At 34.6% G+C, this 21,024-nt stretch overlaps 1 protein-coding gene across 10 annotated transcripts in view; it reads right to left on the bottom strand.

Annotated features, from left to right (window-relative positions):
• LOC128679690 (KH domain-containing, RNA-binding, signal transduction-associated protein 2-like) overlaps window positions 1-21,024 on the bottom strand; it is a 172,490-nt gene that overhangs the window by 21,461 nt on the left and 130,005 nt on the right. For all 10 annotated transcript variants that reach the window (XR_008405774.2, XR_008405773.2, XR_008405775.2 and 7 more), the window contains 3 exons: window positions 15,331-15,428; window positions 3,323-3,439; window positions 2,218-2,364 (listed from right to left, as the gene is read on the bottom strand). Coding sequence is in view for 7 of the 10 variants with exons in the window: in XM_053762085.2 (XP_053618060.1) it covers window positions 2,218-2,364; window positions 3,323-3,439; window positions 15,331-15,428 (362 nt within the window). In the remaining 3 variants the exon portion in view is untranslated. The remainder of the gene's footprint in view (window positions 1-2,217; window positions 2,365-3,322; window positions 3,440-15,330; window positions 15,429-21,024) is intronic.

The raw sequence follows: 21,024 nt of genomic DNA, 5'->3' as shown, positions 1-21,024 counted from the left end.
AACCGAGAGGTCCCGGGATCGATCCCCGGTCGGGTCATGATGGAAAATGATCTTTTTCTGATTGGCCCGGGTCTTGGATGTTTATATATGTATTTATTATAAAATATAGTATCGTCGAGTTAGTATCCCATGACACAAGTCTCGAACTTACTTTGGGGCTAGCTCAATCTGTGTGATTTGTCCTAATATATTTATTAATTAGATTTGAGTGTGAAGGTATTACTATTATTATTTTTACATACTTAATTTAGCTAATCAAACGGGAACGAAAATTACTAAGTGTATATACATTTTATCGAAATTAGGTTAACTAAATTTCAACATTATTTATGGCCACACATAGGAATAAATACAGGTACGTTGCCCCCTATGTACTTATGCTTAGATATACGGATTTTGATGCGGGTTTTTTAAAATAAATAGTGTGATTTCTGAGGAAAGTTTAGGAGTAGGTATAATTTGTTGTTTTTTAGATTTTATCCGAGCGAAGTCGCTAGCAAACCACAACAACTCATGTGTTGTTTTTTCCGACGCATTTTAAACGCGCGTTGAAAAAGCGCCCGCGTGACCGGAGTCATTATGGTTTTGAAAATGTTGACTCACAAATACATTTTCACCTGCGTCTCGTCGAGGTCTTCAATCTATCTATGACATCGTGTACTCCATATTTTTGCCAAAGCAATTTGTTACATCCAACAGCGCATATCACTGCAGCCGATGTGTCAAGATAGAGTCGGGTAATTTATGTGCCGTTATAAACAGGCATTTGCAAATGTTTCGAAGATTTTCAAGTTTGTGAGTATGGGGTTGTTTGGGAGAACAGACCCTTATTTTAGTTCAGAAACTTATGATAGGTACATAGTTTATTAGAGACTAAAGTAACTCTCTCATAGTCGTATTCCTCATGAATGAGGACTTGATTATATAAATCTTGAGTTTAGAAGAAATAGAACACAAGGTTAAAAATTGTAATATGAAGGGTTTTAGTCCATCATTATTTTGAAAATGGAAGCTATATTGGAACGATTTGATTTAATTTTGATTCTAAATACTCAGCATATACATTTAAAAATAGAATAAGTCAGTTGACGGTTGACTGTACCGACGATAGGTCTTCATTTTAAAAATCGAAGCTATAATTGGAATGGACTGACTTCTCTCTTAAATAACACTGGCCACAAAATTGGTTTGCAACAAAATAAAACAATATGGTAAGAACTGGAGAGCTGGATGGATATGGAGACTGATGAGTATAGTGTGAGCGAGTGACATTTAGCAGTTTGTGGCAAGTGGAAATCTCTGCGTTCTCCCATGGAAAACAGGCGTGACAATATGTACTTAAAACTAATCACTAAACAGTTTTGAGACAATCCAAAAAGCACCCGCCGCCGCCTTCCCCTTACACCGCACTACACTCCTATAATTATTTAACTGAACTGAATCTAGTAATACAGTTGTGCTATCAAATACATGCTGTAAAAAACCCAAGGCTCGCAGCTCAGTTTTTCTACTGTAAAATTGTGAGATACATGTAATACCAAGTTGGTTACTTTATTTAGTCGCTACTTAAGGATATGTTTTAAGTTACTACGTAAGTTATTATCATATCAATATTAAAAATCTTTTAGGTTTTAAATAAATAGATCGACTTGGCCTTCGCATGATTAGATTGTTTAGTATGTATCATACCATACAACACTACGGGCCATAAACCTGATTTCTCACCAAATCATTAAACTTTAACAGTTTTTATAATTATATTCCTAGTAAGATATTAGGGAGAATTTCACGACTGTTTGAACGCGGCGTGTAGCCTTTCATTAGTGTCGCACATTTTTTGTTAAACAAATAATATATATTTTAAAATTAAACATTTTTAAAATCAACATTGTACCAGTACTTTACTTATTTATAAAATAGGATAATTAAATTGATTACTATGTATATATTGTAATTTAATAAACACTAATGACAGCCCGCGGTGGCGTTCAAAATGCTCGTGAAATTCACCCATTACTTATTGAATCACTTTCATAATAGTTTATGTTAATGTTAAACTATGTTTCGGCATATAATTATATCACTAGGGATATAACTAATATTACGGCTGTACCATAGCTTTATTTATCTTATTGCGACATGTATACCAAATGGTTAAGCGTCCAATGACATTATTTTTAGGACGGTAGGCCATAAAATATATTGAAGGTAACTTACAGGTACCAGAAACCGCCTCAGCTCGGCCAGAGCATAGGCGATCCTAGCGTGAGCTTCGGCTGGCGTTGCGAACGCGCTGATCTCTACGTGCAGTTCGTCTGATAGATGCGCGAACTTGGGGTCCCCTGACACTCTGAGTTCTTCCTCCTGGAAACAAAGATAGACAGACACAGATAGTCACAATAGGCTAGTTGTCAAGGTCAGAGAATTGTATAAAATATGTATAATCTGGGTAAAATAGACATATTTAAGATCGTTATGATAATTCATAGACTGTCAATGCAGCAGTTAAACATATTATATGAAGATTTAAACTTGATTGGAAAGTCCATTTTCAAAGCAAACTCGACCATCATAAAAAAATTAAAATCTTGTAACAACTTTTATTAAGAAGTCATCACCATAAACGTAATATTTAATGTGGCTGTCGAACAAACATATATCTGTCTTCGCGAACATTTTAGCAAGTTGTGACGTCACCTCTTCGTGTTATTTAGTATGGAGCGTTATATCTTTGAAAGTATTGTCATTATCACAGTATTTTTTTCACTAGTGTTTCTGATTCGAATAGTCTTCGAATAGTTATCAAAACAAAAAGTCAACTAGCCTATTATTTAAAAATAAAATCAATTTGTTACAGCTAATAAAACTTTTAGTAGGCTGATAGAAAATATTAATGAATGATAATTATGGGGCATCTATATGGGACTAATAGAAGCCAAAACTATATTTTTAACATTTTTGTCTGTCTGTCTTTCTGTCTGTCTGTCTGTATATGTTTGTTCGCGCATTACATATAATCTAGATGGAATATTATTAGGTTTTCACAGTCGTGTAGCGGATGGTCTAACTTAAAATCTGATATGGGTTTAATCGCGATAAGTTGTTTAGAATCCGTGACATTAGTCAATTATTAGTTACGAGCGGACGCACGAGATAAACGCGGCCGTAGTCGCCGGCAAAAGCTAGTGTATGACATATGAAAATTCACTTTTTGGTGTGTGGCAAATCTTTTGTAGATTTGGCATCTACAAAATATTTGCCACACATTAAATAGGGAATTTTCGTCGAATCGACACGCAAAGAAGGAACACAATATGAATACCTTTTGTCTATCTTTCATGGAACCCCGCCCTAAGACTGCCATCTTGCACATGGTGTCCTCCTGTAGCCTCTTCAGGGAGTTCCCCTTGGGTCCGAGGAGTTTGCCCACGAAGTTGAACTGTAACAAGGAAAATATATACATCTAATATCCGCGTATAAATGTACTGTGCTTAGATATATAAGACTATGTTTTTATCTTTATATTTTAACTAAATGTTATAAATGCGAAAGTAAGTTTGTTTGTATGTTAGGTAGCTCTTCACGCTCTATCTACTCAACCAATCTTCCTGAAATTTTTCATACAGGTGAAGGACATAGGGTACCTTTCATCCCAGAACGTATATATAATAACGCGGGCGAAGCCGTTTTAAAAAAAACTTTATTGTATGAAAAATAAATAAAATAAGTACTAGATACTATGTCTGAGATTCGGTTGCTAGAATTCGCGGGAATCTGTTTTATTTTTTTTTTTTATTTATTTTAGTCACTCGGAGCTGCTTGTGGCACTTGTTCATTTTGCATCCAACTATATATTAAAGAATAAACTTTTATTTGGTATATAATTCACTTGAAAATCACGTGTGTAAATAATTAACACACCTGGTAATCCATGGACTGCAGCTGACGGAATTTTTTATTTGATAGTTTAACTTAAAATCTTGTCTAGGTTTCATCGCGATACGTTGCTTAGAACCCGAGATATCGACAATAATAAGTTATGAGCGGAAGCACGAAATAAACGCAAGCGAAGCTGCGGGCAAAAACTAGTAAATAAATAATAATAAATAAATATAAAAATCTATTTTTCAAGGGCAAAGTTGATTTTGTTTCCAAGGACTAAAGTTAGAATATATTTTGTACAAGTTACAATAATTGTAATGAAAATGTAATGTATGTAACCTTTTGGAAATGACTAAACACAAGAACCAATTTAAAAAAAAACGCAACTATTGTATACATTTTATTTTGACTTGTATTTTTAATTCATTTTTTTTATTACCAAAATTAAAATCAATCAAAATCAAATCATTTATTCAGAAATTAGGCCTTCACAGGCACTTTTTCACGTCATATTCTAAATTAAATGATGTTTACCAAAGCTACAAACTACTAGCCTATACTTTATTTTATGCGAAATTCTATTCAATTCCTAAATTCAGCTAAAAGTACCCGTAGAGCACTTTTGGCTAAAATATTAGCAAACTTTCGTCGTGGCGGTTAGAAAAGCACATACATTGCGTCCTGTCTCCACAAACATATTAATTGATCGAAGCTATATTTCACTGTGAATTTCCAGCCTATTCTGTGGTCGATTCGGCCAAATCTGTCACTCATGTCGACACGTGAATGGTTAGACATGGCATTAAACTTACACATAATTTAGAATTGCCAGAAAAATTAAAACTTTATATTCGAATTCATTACCAGTTTCGAGATAGATGTAACGTTAGTACTGGCCAAAGTGGATTTTCATTATTCTGTGCATACTCGTATTATGTTTCAATTCGATACCTATTTTTATTTTGACGACCTCGGTGGCGCAGTGGTAAAGTTCTTGCCACTGAACCGAGAGGTCCTGGGTTCGATCCCCGGTCGGGTCATGATGGAAAATGATCTTTTTCTGATTGATCCGGGTCTTGGATGTTTATCTATATATGTATTTGTTATAAAATATAGTATCGTTGAGTTAGTATCCCATAACACAAGTCTCGAACTTACTTTGGGGCTAGCTCAATCTGTGTGATTTGTCACAAGTCGTTGTCACAAGAGTTGTCACAAGATGTGTTATGACAAATCTGTTTTTCTTGTAAAGCACGTGATATTGTTATATGTAAATGCCATGTCTCTTCGATGATAAGCCTCATTCTTCCTTTCTGTTCCCAGCCTTCTTTATTTATTTATTTGATTTAGCTATTTTGATTAGATCTAGCTTGATTGAATCGAGGGCATCTTTATAAGGCATTTTTTAAGTATTTTTTTAATTGGTGCCGTGTCTATACATAGCTACGCCTACATCATCAATCCCCAGAGATGTCCATCTAGCCTGCGGGTAAGTAATTGAATCGAAGGCTCTTTATTAGGCACGTTAAAAGTTACTTTTTTTAATTGACGCCGTGTCCTATACATAGTTAAATCTACATCATCAATCCCCAGGGACGTCCAGCCCGCGGGCACGTGATTGAATGGAGGCCACTTTATTAGCTCACATGTTATTTGACGTTTCTGTCCGGAAAAAATCGAAAAAGTTCGATTTTTCAAAAATTTGTTTCGTTCTTTTCATTCTGCATGGTCATGAGTTTTTTATTTGTCACGTGTTAAATTATCGAAGATCTCCTCTGACCACAATGAATGACGACGCTCGTGTGAAAAATGTCATTTTTGTTAAAAAACTTGTTTCAATAAGTACATATATATATCTTTGTCAATCTATCGATTACCGATTAAGGCCTGAACACACTGCATTGCAAAGGAAATCTCGTTTTCGCGTTATCTCCCAAATCCGGGCTGTCGTCGGTGCGGATTTAAATGCGATTTTGGCAAATCATTAAAAACGGTTTTTGTTAGGTTTAAGCTTAAATTGATGGCAGACCTATGGCATTAGTAGGTACTATAGAGTACCTATTAATTCCATTCAATTTTGACAAACCATTAATGAGAAGTGAAATATATCGAGAAATACGTATTACACAAAAGGCAAAGTTTGATACAATAAAAAACTAAATCAAAAATGTAAAGAAGCCACGGCCCTGTAATTGCTGGCATCCTCTCATCTGTTAAAAAATTGGTCACCGTTTCCAAACAGACGACCACACATTTTCCATACACAGATAAGAAACATCTCGATTAAATTCTCTTTCAAATAATAAAAAATAAAACAGATCAAAATCAAAAGTGAAAGAACAACATGGTCAATTTAAAATCACATCAAATTATGGGGTTAATATAACAATTTAACTTTAACATGACAATACAAGTGTATTATAAAATAAAATATGACTACGTTTTTTTTATACCAGGATAAAATGTAAGAATATGGATTTTACCGAAAATAGGGACAAAGAAACACAAAAGAGCTAATAAAGAAACCTTTTTATATCGAATAAAAAGGGGTGATCCGGCATCAAATAAATCTCAAGCAAGTCGAGTGACCTTATACATTCGGGATATAGAAATCTTATTTGATTTTATTCGTGTGTGAACAACATCTAGAACATTCGATTCAATTTGATGACATAAAGAGATTAATCCAAATGACAAATGAATAACAATTTTTTATATTCAAAAATACAGACAATAAAGAAGTTTCATTAAATAAATTTAATTAATTTGGCCGGTCTGTCATGGTCTCGATAGCACAGTGGTCAGGAGCGTGGGTTCAATCCCCGCTCGATTCATCTCATTATTACTTCCAAAATATTCTTTTGTGTTTATCCATGCCAGATTACTAATTTCTAGGATATACGTGCTATTATATAATATTTTCGTCCTAGTAATTTCTGTGATAGACAATTAAGTCGTCTTTTCAATATGATTTTCATACAAACTTTAACCCCCCATTATAGTATTTTGGGGGTTGATTTTTGAAAAAAGTTTATTGTATTTGAACGAGGGTCTTTAACTATAGATATATGCATAGGTATCAGATTTCATTAAAATTAGTCCAACAGTTTAGCCGTAAAAGAGGAACAGACAGACAGACTTTCGCAATTATATTTATAATAAGTATTTGGTGTATCTATTTCTTCTAAGCTGGTAGAGAATGCTTTATACATTTTTACTTGCACAATAAAGTTTAATATGTCATAGGTAATGTATTTTCCAATGACGGAATTCTCAAAGACCCTCCAGGTTAACCTCAAGCAGGCGACCTGTTTTAAAATCATAGCTGCTCAAAAATTTTAAGTCTTATTTAAAATACACAAAATAACATTTACTTAAACCGTCAAATAATCTTTACACCAAGTTAATTACATCTTGTAACAAAATAGAAAGCTGTCTGGCGGAAAGCGTTAAAGATGGGTGCTCACAATTTTCCTAAGCACAACAATCATGGCTATACGAACCTGATACTCATATACCTGGGTGCTACTATCGGCTCTTCTTCTTCATAGTCGTATTCCTCATGGCTGAGGGTCGTGGTCATTACATTGAATGAAACACACTCAACGACTTTCTTGGCACTATTAATGGAGTGGTTTGCCGTTGCCTTCTCCATTTCACGCATAAGTTAATAATAATCAACCAGTGTGCAGGTCTCCTCACGATGTTTTCCTTCAGGAAGGCCAGTTGGTCGATGAAAACTACTATACATGAGTCAGATTGGTATACAGACTCATGTGGTACGAGTAGGATTCGAATCTTGGACATCAACGTCCATAGAAGAATAACATATAAGATGAAGTGCTCAAAAGAACATATAGTTTAAATGTTATATATCAAATAGTGTTAAAAATTGTGTGTCAGAGTTCGATTGGGCTAAGTGGCCAATCTTATGATTATCAATCATAGCAGATTTATTTAGCAGTTAATTTATCTGTCAGATTACATTGTGATATTTTATCAGAAAGTGGTAAAAGAGGACCTCATTATTTTCAGTTGAATAAGTAATTTAGCTCTCAACTATTAAGTTAAAGTATATTCTTGTAAGGTTTCCAAGCTTGTTTTCGTGTCAGACCAACAATTCACCGTACTAAGTGACTTTGATGTACATTGCTGGTTTTTCTTTGTGGTAATGAGACACATATTATGCAATGTATGTTGATTAGTGTCGAAAACTTTCAGAGTTCGGTGATAGTGTGTAGGAGGAGTCATATGTATGTTGTATAGCGTAATATTTTTTCACACGTTTGGTCAAAATATGCAGTAATGAAGTTCAGTTTTTCTTGTACAATCTTAGGAATACTGTTACAAATCTTATACCTATACTTCAATCGTTAGATAAAACCCTGAATAACACTTTAAAACATCTGTCGATATTGATAATGGGATCAGAGCGTAAAAGAAGAACAAATAGAAAAAAAATATATATTCAAATAACAACTTTAACATGAGAAACAGACATTATTGATTTAGCTATTTTGATTAGATCTAGCTTGATTGAATCGAAGGCATCTTTATAAGGCATTTTTTAAGTATTTTTTTAATTGGTGCCGTGTCTATACATAGCTACGCCTACATCATCAATCCCCAGAGATGTCCATCTAGCCTGCGGGTAAGTAATTGAATCGAAGGCTCTTTATTAGGCACGTTAAAAGTTACTTTTTTTAATTGACGCCGTGTCCTATACATAGTTAAATCTACATCATCAATCCCCAGGGACGTCTAGCCCGCGGGCACGTGATTGAATGGAGGCCACTTTATTAGCTCACATGTTATTTGACGTTTCTGTCCGGAAAAAATCGAAAAAGTTCGATTTTTCAAAATTTGTTTCGTTCTTTTTGTCACGTGTTAAATTATCGAAGATCTCCTCTGACCACAATGAATGACGACGCTCGTGTGAAAAACGACATTTTTGTTAAAAAACTTATTTCAATAAGTACATATATGTTTGTCAATCTATCGATTACCGATTAAGGCCTGAACACACTGTACTGCAAAGGAAATCTCGTTTTCGCGTTATCAAAAGTTCAATCGTTAGATAAAACCCTGAATAACACTTTAAAACATCTGTCGATATTGATAATGGGATCAGAGCGTAAAAGAAGAACAAATAGAAAAATATAGATATTCAAATAACAACTTTAACATGAGAAACAGACATTATAACAATCGAACCGTATTTTTTCTTCGTGTCACGTTGTACGCAACATCGTTCTTCTATAGTAGCGACCTAGCTGTATATAATTTTTCTGTCATTAGGCACACGCACCTGGTGTGCAAAATTACATTGTCACTTGTTCCACTTTCTCCTCACTAATTTATGTACTTTGGCGGTAATTCTTAGCTAACTTGCAGGGAAAATTCTGAAGATATATGAGACATATTATCTCTCTTATTACGTCCATTAGTTATCTCTTTTCGTCGAGTTTTTGTTGGCGTAGATGAAATTTGAGTTGAGTTCGTATACAATGTATTATAAATTACTAGCGGTCCGTTCCGGCTTCGCTCGAGTAAGAACATAATAAATTATCCCACCAAAAACATTTTCATGTAGAAATGTTGCCAAGACGGGTCTAGTTTGCTTTACAAACTCTACGCTTTAGTCAAAATGTATGAAAAAGTGGTCTGATCTCATGTAAAGCCAAGATTCTTGATGTTTGCGCCCTAACTTTACTAGACCTAACTTCACATACTCCATTCTAGTTAAAACGTTCCTTTACTCTAGAAATAAGATAACGAATGCCTATGAAATCTTTAAGACGGTAGTAAAACGGCCAAGCCAAATGTTTTAACTAGAATGTAGAGTATGTGCTACGATAGCTACGATATTCAAACTTTGTATATTTAATTAATGTACTCATGGTATTATGTCTTGAAAATTTTAACTATTTTAACTGACATCATCCAAATCAAAGTTACGAGGTTTCAAAAATTCGACGAAACGTCTCGGTAGGTAGTGCTCTTGCGCTTCGCAAGACGAGTCGTCTTGGCGGGGGCACTCCCATGCCCTCAGATACACCTAAACCTTCCTTTGGAATCACATTATATATTGGTGAAAATAACATGAAAATCCGTGGAGTATTTTTTGAGTTTATTGTGAGCAGACAGGCAGAGAACTTTGTTTTTTTAATATGTAGGATGTCAATCCATAGGTACGTGTATGTAATGAAAATTTATGAAATAAAAATAATATGTATTAAATAATAAACAATACAAATATACCTCACAGAAGTAAGTGTAGTTGTAACAAGCGGTGTTTACCGGTATAAATTCAAATTCAAATCATTTATTCAGAAATTAGACCTTCACAGGCACTTTTTCACGTCAATTTTTATATTAAATAGTTATTTCTCACAAGCTATAAACTACTGGCATTTCGGAACGACCACTGCTGAGAAGAAATGCCGAAAGATACCATTATTGCTTACCATTATTGTTTCTTACAATTTTTGTTTCTAATAATATATCAAAGTATAAATATAATGTACATAGTCAAAAAGTATATCAAAACAGGTTATGATTATACATTGATGTGAAACACAATAAACTTACACAAAAATATTATATTATATAATCGAAGTTCATCTACGATCCAACTGAAGCTATAGCTCTGATATATTCTGGTATATTGTCTAATATTTGTGCGCAGCTGCCGATGCGGGTCCACTATGACCTAATCTGACCTGTACTAGGTAGATCTGTTCGATAAACTTCGGCTTTGTCATGTTCTTGCATCGACTCGTGAACAACCAGCCGAATGGATGTTGTCTTATTTAGACTTTACTAAATTATGAAAATACTACAGCTAAAATTGAAATCTAAATATTGAGCCAGTCTAATAACGCAATTATTAGATTTCAACGATTATTATTTGTCAAAAAAGATTATTATTTGTGAAAAGTTTCGCGATTTTGTGGTTGCTCCCATACGAAAAGTTGTTCCGTGTCACGAACTGAGCGTGTAGATAAAAAGTCAGTTTCCGTCAGTGATTAAAAAATCATTCTGTATCCTATTTTATACTATTTTAATCTCTTGGCTAAAAACTAAAACGTATGAAGAAATAGAAGCTTTCATAAGTGATCCTCCCTCATAACTTACACACAAACAAATGATTACTCATTATATTTATATCTGAATACTTGTATATATGTATTGTATATAATGATTAGGTATAAAATTGTAATTTAATAAATATAATAGTGTTATCATAGCAAGCGTACACTTGGTTGCACCCACAGTAGCAACCGAGGAAGCAGGTACCGCAAAAAGACTCATTTGAATTTAAAATTATTTTCTATTGTGTTAACGTATTGAAAGTGTTTAATTTAATGAAATTATTGTGATTTGTATCTAGAATTAAATTAAATAACATAGGAAGGAAGGAGCGGAGTCTCCTGGCACAAGCATATTTTTGCTTAAAAGGAGGCTCCAGCAACATGCACAACCATTATTATAAATGCGAAAATTTGTGACGATGTGTGTATATTTGTCACTTTTTCACGCTAAATGCACTGGATCCTTATGAAATTTGGTACACGCGTAGAATATAACCTAGAATAACACATAGGGTACATTTTATTCCGAAATTCCCACGGGAGCAAAGCCCCGGGGCTCAGCTGTTATAAAATATCGGTGGTTCACTCAAAGTATGTGTGCGCAGCCGTCGACGCATGCCTACTGTGACCCGGTTCCTCAACTCTAGTAGATTTGTTTGATAACCACTTCATTTCCACACTCCACCGGGAAATTATGTACATATGTTACTGAGCCATTTAGGCCTCTGCGAGTACCTAGCGCCGCCATTACGTTTTCAACAATTTTTTTTATGTAAAAATATATGAAAAAAAATATGTTACACTAGATAAAGAGTACAATGCGTATACTGAAATCAAAACATACAGTTTTACTTTTTCTCTTTGAGCATGGCTATTTATAAAATATAAACTGCGCCCCGGGGCTTCGCTTCCGTGGGAATTTCGGGATAAAAAGTACCCTATTTGTTAGGTTATATTCTACGCGTGTACCAAATTTCATACCGATCCAGTGGATTTAGCGTGATCAAACATACATACACACATCCTCATAAACTTTCCCATAACAATTCTTTCAGTAGATTTTAGCATGAATGAATGTAACAAACATACACACATACATACTCACAAACTCGCTTTTATAATATTAGTAGTACTAGCCGTCTCGGCTTCGCTCGGATAAAAACATGATAAATTATATGCCTAAATCTTCCACAGGAATCACACTATCTTTTGGTGAAAACCGCATGAAAATCCGTGCATAATTTTTGAGTTTATCGCGATCAGACAGACAGACAGACGAGGACCACGTGATCACTTTTATTGCTTTGTCTTGTTCTCGTTTGACAGGTTATGTGACCTAATAACATTTCTGTATAACAAAATTTTTTTGGGCCATATTTGCCGCCCCTTAAAATCTACCGTTCTAGGCTCCAGTCAACTCAGCCTACTGGTAATCTGCCACTGCCTTGGAGAGAACTTGCCTTGGTTACAAACTTAATTTTTTTTCAGTCTCATTAAAAAGTATTGCAGTTTTCAATTATAAAATGTCGCCACAATTTGCTGCTCGGATTTTGGTTTTGTAAATTGTGGCAACTGTGTCCAATAGACTAAACGAAACGTAGCCCTATAGATAATAATCCAACAAACTAATGTGGCACGAGCAGGATTCGAACCTGGGACCCGACACTCACGCAATCGAAGTTCACATCATTAATTTTCTCAATTTTGTTTCGTAGGTTTTATGCAAATTTACAATGGGAAAACTCTTTTATTTGTGATTTTTCGAAAGTCAAGAAACCGTGTTAAACCTTCTAAAAAGATTGGAGAAATTCGGTGAAATTGACTTCGATTGTATGAGATTCGAGCTCCTGGAATCTTCCATAGGTGTCATAACCTCGAAGACATTCATCCATTCAAGACATGATCCAACACGTTCAACACATGCCATTTTTCTCAGTAAGTGATATTTTATATATATCATTGGGTTTCATTATCTATGACAGATGATTCAAATGATACGTATATTTCTCATAAGGCCGCCATTTAAGCCGTGGGCATACATTTATTTCTATATTACTAGTTTTTGCCCGCAATTTCGCCCGCGTTTATTTCGTGCGTCCGCTTATAACTTATTATTGTCGATATCTCGGGTTCTAGGCAACCTGTCGCGATGAAACCTATATCAAAGTCGAAATCAAATTATTTATTCACAAATGAGGCCTTCACGGGCACTTTTTCACGTCATATTCTAAATTAAATGATATTTACCAAAGCTACAAACTACTAGCATTTCGGAACTAGAAACTCATTCAAACAGTGTTGGTCCCTATTATGCCAGAAGGGCTTACCATTTTTTAAATATAAATTTATGTATATTTTTTTATCAGTAATATAACAATGTAAGTACACAATAAAGTACATGGTCAAAAGGTGTACTGAAACATATTATGATTGTGATCGAGTGCTGATGAAAGGAAAAATATCAGATTTTAAGTTACATCATTCGCTATACAACTGTAAAACCTACATAAACTTTCACACAGTAGTTTTTGCGTGGCCGCGAACAACCACACAGACAGACAGTAAGATAAAAATTTTAAAAATAAATTGTTTTTGCTTGTATTTAGACCAATAAAGAACTCTCATAATTATTACTCTCTTTAATATCTCCTATGTACAGACATAGCCCACTTTGTTATTGTACTAGTTATATTATTTGTATAGATTACTAGATATTGCCCGGGGCTTTGCTCCCGTGGGAATTTAGAGAGAAAATATAACCTATCTTGGATAATGTACCTTTCTAATGGTGAAAGAATTTTTGAAATCGGTTCGGTATTTACGGAGATTGCCCGCCTCAAACATATAAAGTCACAAACGCTTACCTCTTTATAATAATAATATAGATTAGCCTTTCCTTAATGTTCTGGCCTTCTATAGTATATATTTTGTTAAACATATTCCCCTGTTTATTCCTAGAGGAACAAAGGTGTGTAACAAAGCTTATTTTTTGAAAAATGTCTTCCCAAAGATCTTGTTTCAACTGGCCAATTTTCTGGCGTATTATTTTACCAAATTGGCACGATTCTTTTCGCCAACTGTGGCAAGTTGAGTAATGCTTTGCTGTTATATATATGTAGGGGATGTAACAAGCTTTATTTTTTAGTAAGTTTCTTTACAAAAATGTAATTTCTGACAGAAGTTTTAGATTAGAGACCACATGACGCATTGTAGTGAAGTTGAGGAGTTTCTTTGTTGGGAGACGGTAATGGGTACAAAATCAGATCATACGTCCAACTAATATTTTAAATGCAAAAGTTTGTGAGGATGTATGTGTGTATGTTTGTTTGTTACTCTTGCACGCAAAATCTACTGGACCGATTGTTATGAAATTTGGTACACGGGTATTATATTAAATTAAAATGTCTAAAATAAACCCACATCAAAAGAAAGTACACAAAATAATTGATTTGAACTGAACAATCGATCTAAAACACAATTTTCGTAGCCAGGTCTACAATCGTAGCGCGTCTACGAAACTCGTAGCACTCGTAGTACGAAACATATTATCAGCTACGAAATATCTTACCAATAGTGGAATTCTTTTAAATAGCATTGTTATGTATAGCGGGTTGCACATCTGGCTTTAATTGTTGGAAAACATCGTGAGGAAACCTGAACACTTGTTGACAATTACAGTACACTAGTGTGTATGCGACTACGCGGTGGATAGTCGTAAAACTCTGATGCCTTTACGCGACTTGAATAAAATCCGACACAAGTGTTATTAATCAAAACACTCGAAAACAAAGATAGCTTGTGGTAAGGAAATACCACGTGCAATATATTTCAGACACCTTTCTCTAACAATTTCTTATGTATACCACCACTTCTTCTTCTTAGCGTTTCGATGGTAAACACTAAATTGTTGCGGCCCAGATATTAGCCGCCATTAGGTCCTCCTGCTTGCATTTGTTTGAACACACAGGGCATGTAGTCAAATGGGCCATTGTTTGCAAAGCACCACAAAAACAGCTCAAATCTGTGCCGTCAAAGATGCTAAATCTGGACATATTTTCTTTGCTCCAACCAACCTGTGTCCGAAGTCTACTTAAGGACTTTCAAGTTGGCCATGGTACTTTATGCCCCGGTGAAAGGCTCTCTCTCTCTCTCTCGACTGGTGGCACAAATGGGTTTATACCACTTCTTAGTTTTAAGAACAAATTGTAAAATTGTGTTGAGATAAATAAAGTTTTTATTATGATTTATTACCCTTTACGGGAATGACAGAGTTTAGTATAACTCAAAGGTCAATGCTATCTTGCGATTTAGAAATAGTGACAATATGAAAATAAAGTATGGTACCAAAACTTACTTTAGGGTGATCTCTGACTGGTACAACCACACGCACACACACTTTGACAGGTTTGTCTCGCGTGATGTCCAGCATTCTCCGTTCGCCGCGCCATTCACCTGGGAACAAATAAATTCGTGTGTTAAATTAAAATATAGTGAAGTGACATCAACGGAGCGTGGGTTTCAGCGGGAATTCCGGGATATAAATTTAAATCCATTTTTTTTAATTTCGTCGAAGAACAGGAATGAATTATTCAAATACTTTTATAGGTATATGTCATTAAAGAACACAGTGCCACAGGCCTGTCTGTTGATTGATACTGGCCATCAATGTCAAATTGTTGGAGGCAAATTTCAACTTTTTTTTATTGAATTTCTTTCTTCAAAGCTGAAGAATCTATTCAGAAATACAGACCATAACTTGTACCAAATATTAAATTATATTGTATAATAATTGTCATACAGCTACGAACTAACTGCTGGCATTGCGAACGACCACTACTGAGAGGAAATGGCGAAAGAAACTCATTTGAACAGTGTTGGTCACTATCATGCCAGAAGGGCACATTATTATGTTTTACACTCCCGGCTGCTAAAGAAGAGTATTATAGTTTTTTACCACTACTATTTACTCAAAATTCCTAACAAAAATAATATCCTCCTATTAAAATAATAAGTTCGTAAGAAATTAACATTACACATAAAATAACATTTAAAGTTTGGCAATAGTGAGACTAAAATATATATCAAATTTAAGACAGAAAATCATTCCTACATCCATTAGCAAAAACATTATAAGTAGACCTGAAAATCAGAACAATCAATTACCATTACATACGTGTTCGCGCTTAAATCCCCAAGGCAAACCACGTTTGACATCGGACGCCATATTTAAATCTCGGTTGACAGCTGTCATTGTCAAAGCGACGTGATACCGCGCCCAAAGCGCCTCTTTAAGCATTTTCACTTTACGCGGCGCGAATTGTGTTTTAACATTTAACCGACTAAATTATACTTTCTGGAGAGTTTTGAAATTCCGTATAGTTTAGAGTCTTCCTCATTAACATAGCTATCATATACAGAAGAATATTTTAAACAGAGCAATATTCCAGAGCTTATACTTAATTTCTGACAGCGTGTTTAAAGAAATATATAAATTTTTCTGCTTTGTCATTATTATTATTTTTAAAGCCTATTTTGCGTCTTACTCTTGGACAAACTAAAGGCTTCTCTGCTTTCATGACTCTCTATCTAATAAAGTAGTGATTAGATGATACGTAACGCTGAAATATTAACAAATTATTAAGCCCTAATATATTATGTTTAAATACCGTCTCTCATAATGATAAAAACGTCAAAGCATACATTAAAACGTTGATTGTTGAAAATCAACACACAGCGTGTGTCATGTGTTTTCATTTTTAGGAAAATATATGTGTCGCGAATTTTCACTTGACGGCGAAGTGCACTCACTTCACATTATCGAGTCGATTCTCAGTCAGACGCAATCCAATCACATTGCGCTATTGTGACGCCACGACAACCAAGGCGCAGTGTGTTAGTTCGCTGCATCTCTCTTCGAATCGACTCGATATGGAGACACGTGAAATGTAAACTCGCACTAAGACCTGTATTAACATGATTTATCTCTTTCTGTCAATGTTAAATATTATAAAGAATGTTGATTGATGTGATAAATATACTATAGCTTAAAGTATTGATTAACTTTTCCATGAATAAAATATTATTAAGTGGGTTTATCTTGGAAATTTCAAAGAATTGTGAAAATGATATTTTCCACAAAATTATTTGATGATGCAAATTGATTAAGAGTTGAACAAAATTTCAACAAACCGCTGAGTTGGATTCGCGAAATTCAATTTATCACGATGCGTGTTCCTCGTTTTCTTGGAAGTTGAACGTTGGTTCACATCCACGTAATTTTGTGAAATCGATATTTAAAGTAAAGTCAAATTTATCGCATCTAAAACGTAACTGAACTGCATTTTGTTGTACCTAAATAAATAAATATATTAGGACAAATCACACAGATTGAGCTAGCCCCAAAGTAAGTTCGAGACTTGTGTTATGGGATACTAACTCAACGATACTATATTTTATAACAAATACATATATAGATAAACATCCAAGACCCGGGCCAATCAGAAAAAGATCATTTTCCATTATGACCCGACCGGGGATCGAACCCGGGACCTCTCGGTTCAGTGGCAAGAACCTTACCACTGCGCCACCGAGGTCGTCAAATAATTCCGTGACACTATATTGCTAACAACGGTTAATAACATGTTGCATTTGTATCAAGTGTTGTTCAACAAAAGTTGACCTTGAATGCAAAGCTTTATAGTTGCTTTAGCAAATTCTAGGCATCATGGCATTTTGCCAGTAAGTACCACTATAGGATACGATAAGGGTGCGTTGCACCAGTCAACTTTTACGTTAACTTTGACCTGCGCAGAAAAGCGCTACCATTTTAAGAGACAAATAAAAGGCTTCTTGATAAATCTCAATACACAATCGAAGAGTTTTTGGCATACAATAATAATCTATACCTATTATTATAAAGAGGTAGGCGTTTGTGAGTTTGTATTTTGAGGCGGGTAATCTCCGAAACAACCGACCGATTTCAAAAATTATTTCATCATATCAACATCTAGAAATTAACATGCATAATGTAGATACTAATTGTATTTTTTTTTTCAAATAAAATCTACTATGTCACATAATCTATAATTGTGTCACATAATTTCGGCATTTCTTCTCAGCAGTGGTCGTTCCGAAATGCTAGTAGTTTGCAGCTTTGGTAAACATCACTTGATTTAGAATATGACGTGAAAAAGTGCCTGTGAAGGCCTAATTTCTGAATAAATGATTTGATTTTGATAATTCTGCAATAAATATGAAATTTATTGATTTTTCAAGTGACGTTTTAATTTATAAATTATGAAGCTAATTTAATTATTAACGGTTATTTATAATATATAATTTTCAATCTGATGTAATTTTATATATTTTTTAAATAATGTATGCTGTTGACAACGGCCAACAATTATGTGAATATTACCTTACCTTAGTATTTAAGGAAATAAATTGTTTAATTTGACTGGTACAACTCACCCTAAGTATGGATAACGACCAAAATACTTAGCTTAAACGACCGGTAATGGTCTGTGTAATGTAATCTGTTTTGATAGATAAAATGCTGAATTTTAGAAGTGAAAACGTGATTTTGTTTCAATTTTAATGAAATCAAATCACTTTTTTTCAGAAATTAGACATTCACAGGCACTTTTTACGTCAAATTTTATTTAATTTAAAGAAATAAGACCTTCGTTACTAATATCCTATTAAAATTGTAATGCGAAAGTTTGTGAGGATGTATGAAAGTATGTTTTTTACTTTTTTACGCAAAATCTACTGGACAGATTGTCCGAAATTTGGTACACGGCCAGAATATAACCTGGAATAACACATAGGGTACTTTTTATCCCGAAATTCCAACGGAAGCGAAGCCTAGAGCGCCAGCTATAGCTATAATTGTCTAATAATAGTAAAAACTAAAATAGACTAAATCTAAAACTGTTGATAAAAAAAATTACGTAGATTCATTATTCTTTTGCAGAGTCATTGTTTTAAACTATAAAGTATGAAATTAATTGAAAGTTTATTAACAGCGTCAGCTGCTATACACAAAATATGTTTTAAATTATATTCTGCGTCATTTAGCTTTCTAGGATTCAATTTTCAAAAAACATTCAAAACCGTCGAATTAATTAATACAAATGTAGACAAATTTACGACGAGTTTCATATTAAAAATTCTCTTTCAACATGTTCACACAACACCGTACGCTGAAGGCTAATGTTGGATTTTTTTAAATATACAAGAGCCACTTCGCCTCGGCTCGGGGTTTGGTTTGCAGCAAATTTAAAAAACTATGTCAAGTTTTGACTTTTAAAGTAAGGAATATCCGCTATACTAATTTGTATTCATTTTAAATTCGCTGCATCCGTTTCCCGTTTCCATTCCTAGCGGGTTTTATGAATAATGTTTTGTTGACTTTCTATAAAATATGTATTAATACACATTATAGTGACTAGCTGTGACTCGTGGCTGTACTTCAATGGGAAATCATTATCACTATCCTACTAATATTCTAAATGCGAAAGTTTGTGAGTATGTAGATATGTACACACATACCTACATACTCACATGTATGTTAGTTACGCTTTTACGTTAACTCTACTAGACCGATTGCTATGAAATTTGTTACATGGGTAGAATATAACCTGGAATAACACAAAGGGTAATTTTTATCTCGAAATTACCACGGGAGCGGAGCCCCGGAGCACAGCAATAGTATAAAACAATGTCGCTCTCCGCCGCGTTTACAAAAGTAACATTTTGTCGGCATATTGATCTTGTATTGATCTTGTGTCAAAAGATCATGTCGGAACAGTAAACCGTTGAGAAGTTGTCTCGTTGGAAGCCGATCCTGTGTGCACCATCAATTCATTAATGTCATGTCATGAAACTGAAGCGACGTGGAGCATTTCAAATATATTATAGCGGAAGTTGGTGAAATTTAACTTGCAAGATTCGATTACAGACAGACAACGTGAAACTAAATAAAAGCCAGTTAAATATATACTCAGGTGTGACGTTGTTATAGGTATTTCATCAAACGACCACAAGGAATGTAGAAGTATTGTTATATAAACGTAGCGAAGTTAACGTTGTTTGGGATCGACCCAACTTGTGTGGATTGGACCCAACTTGCCGGACGAGTTGGGAATTCAACTGGCGTGGGTCGGTTGCCACTTATAGCGAATCCAAGGGGAGAATTCAAATTTTCATTACGAAACTAGTGACACGCAGAGAATATGGTTTTACACCCTGAATTTTAGGTAGAAACTGGGGGCTTGCTGTCATCTCTTAACGCGATCCACTTTACGACCTTAACTGAACTGCATCGCAAATTCGTACCATCAAATTAATTTTTAGTATGAATGCGATTCATTTTAGGTTCCTAAATTGAACTGAGTTTCATTGGAATCGTTCTGTAAAAGTTAACGGTAGACCTGCTGGGCGAATACTAAGTTATCATCACCATATCGAATGTGTTATTGCTAACACTGGTGTCAGATTTTATTCAAGTCGCCTAAAGGCATCTGACATAACTTTTACTACTACTTACCGCTACATCTAGTGGCAGGTAGTGGCATACACACTAGTGAACTAAACTGTCCACACTGTGTGCAGGTTTCCTCACGACGTTTTCCTTCACCGGAAGCAAGTGGCGGTATATCAAAACTATTATATATATGAGTCATATTGGTATACAAACTTATATGGCACGAGTAGGATACGAACCTGAGACTTTTCGATCCACAGGCGGGCATCTTAACCCACCACTGCTTCATACTGGGTGAAATCAAAACAAATAACTTGAGTGAAGCACTGAAACTCACTATTTCGACGAATATAACAAATCTCAAAGCTACTATATCATTAAGTAGTATAAAAAGAGCCCATTCTAAAAGTGGAGCTCCACCCGAATCTATCTAAAACCATAAAGCAATTTGTCATTGTAAATTCGCTTCTAGTGCCATTAACTTAGAGTGTATATAGTCTTTCATAGCAAAATTGCGAAGTTTGATGGTCGTCTACCGTCCGATTAGTGGCTTGACCAAAC

The sequence above is a fragment of the Plodia interpunctella genome, chromosome 22 (genome assembly GCF_027563975.2).
Source record: "Plodia interpunctella isolate USDA-ARS_2022_Savannah chromosome 22, ilPloInte3.2, whole genome shotgun sequence".
Lineage (NCBI taxonomy): Eukaryota > Metazoa > Arthropoda > Insecta > Lepidoptera > Pyralidae > Plodia > Plodia interpunctella.
Note: the sequence above shows the minus strand (reverse complement) of the source record. Positions and strands in the feature narration are given on the sequence as shown.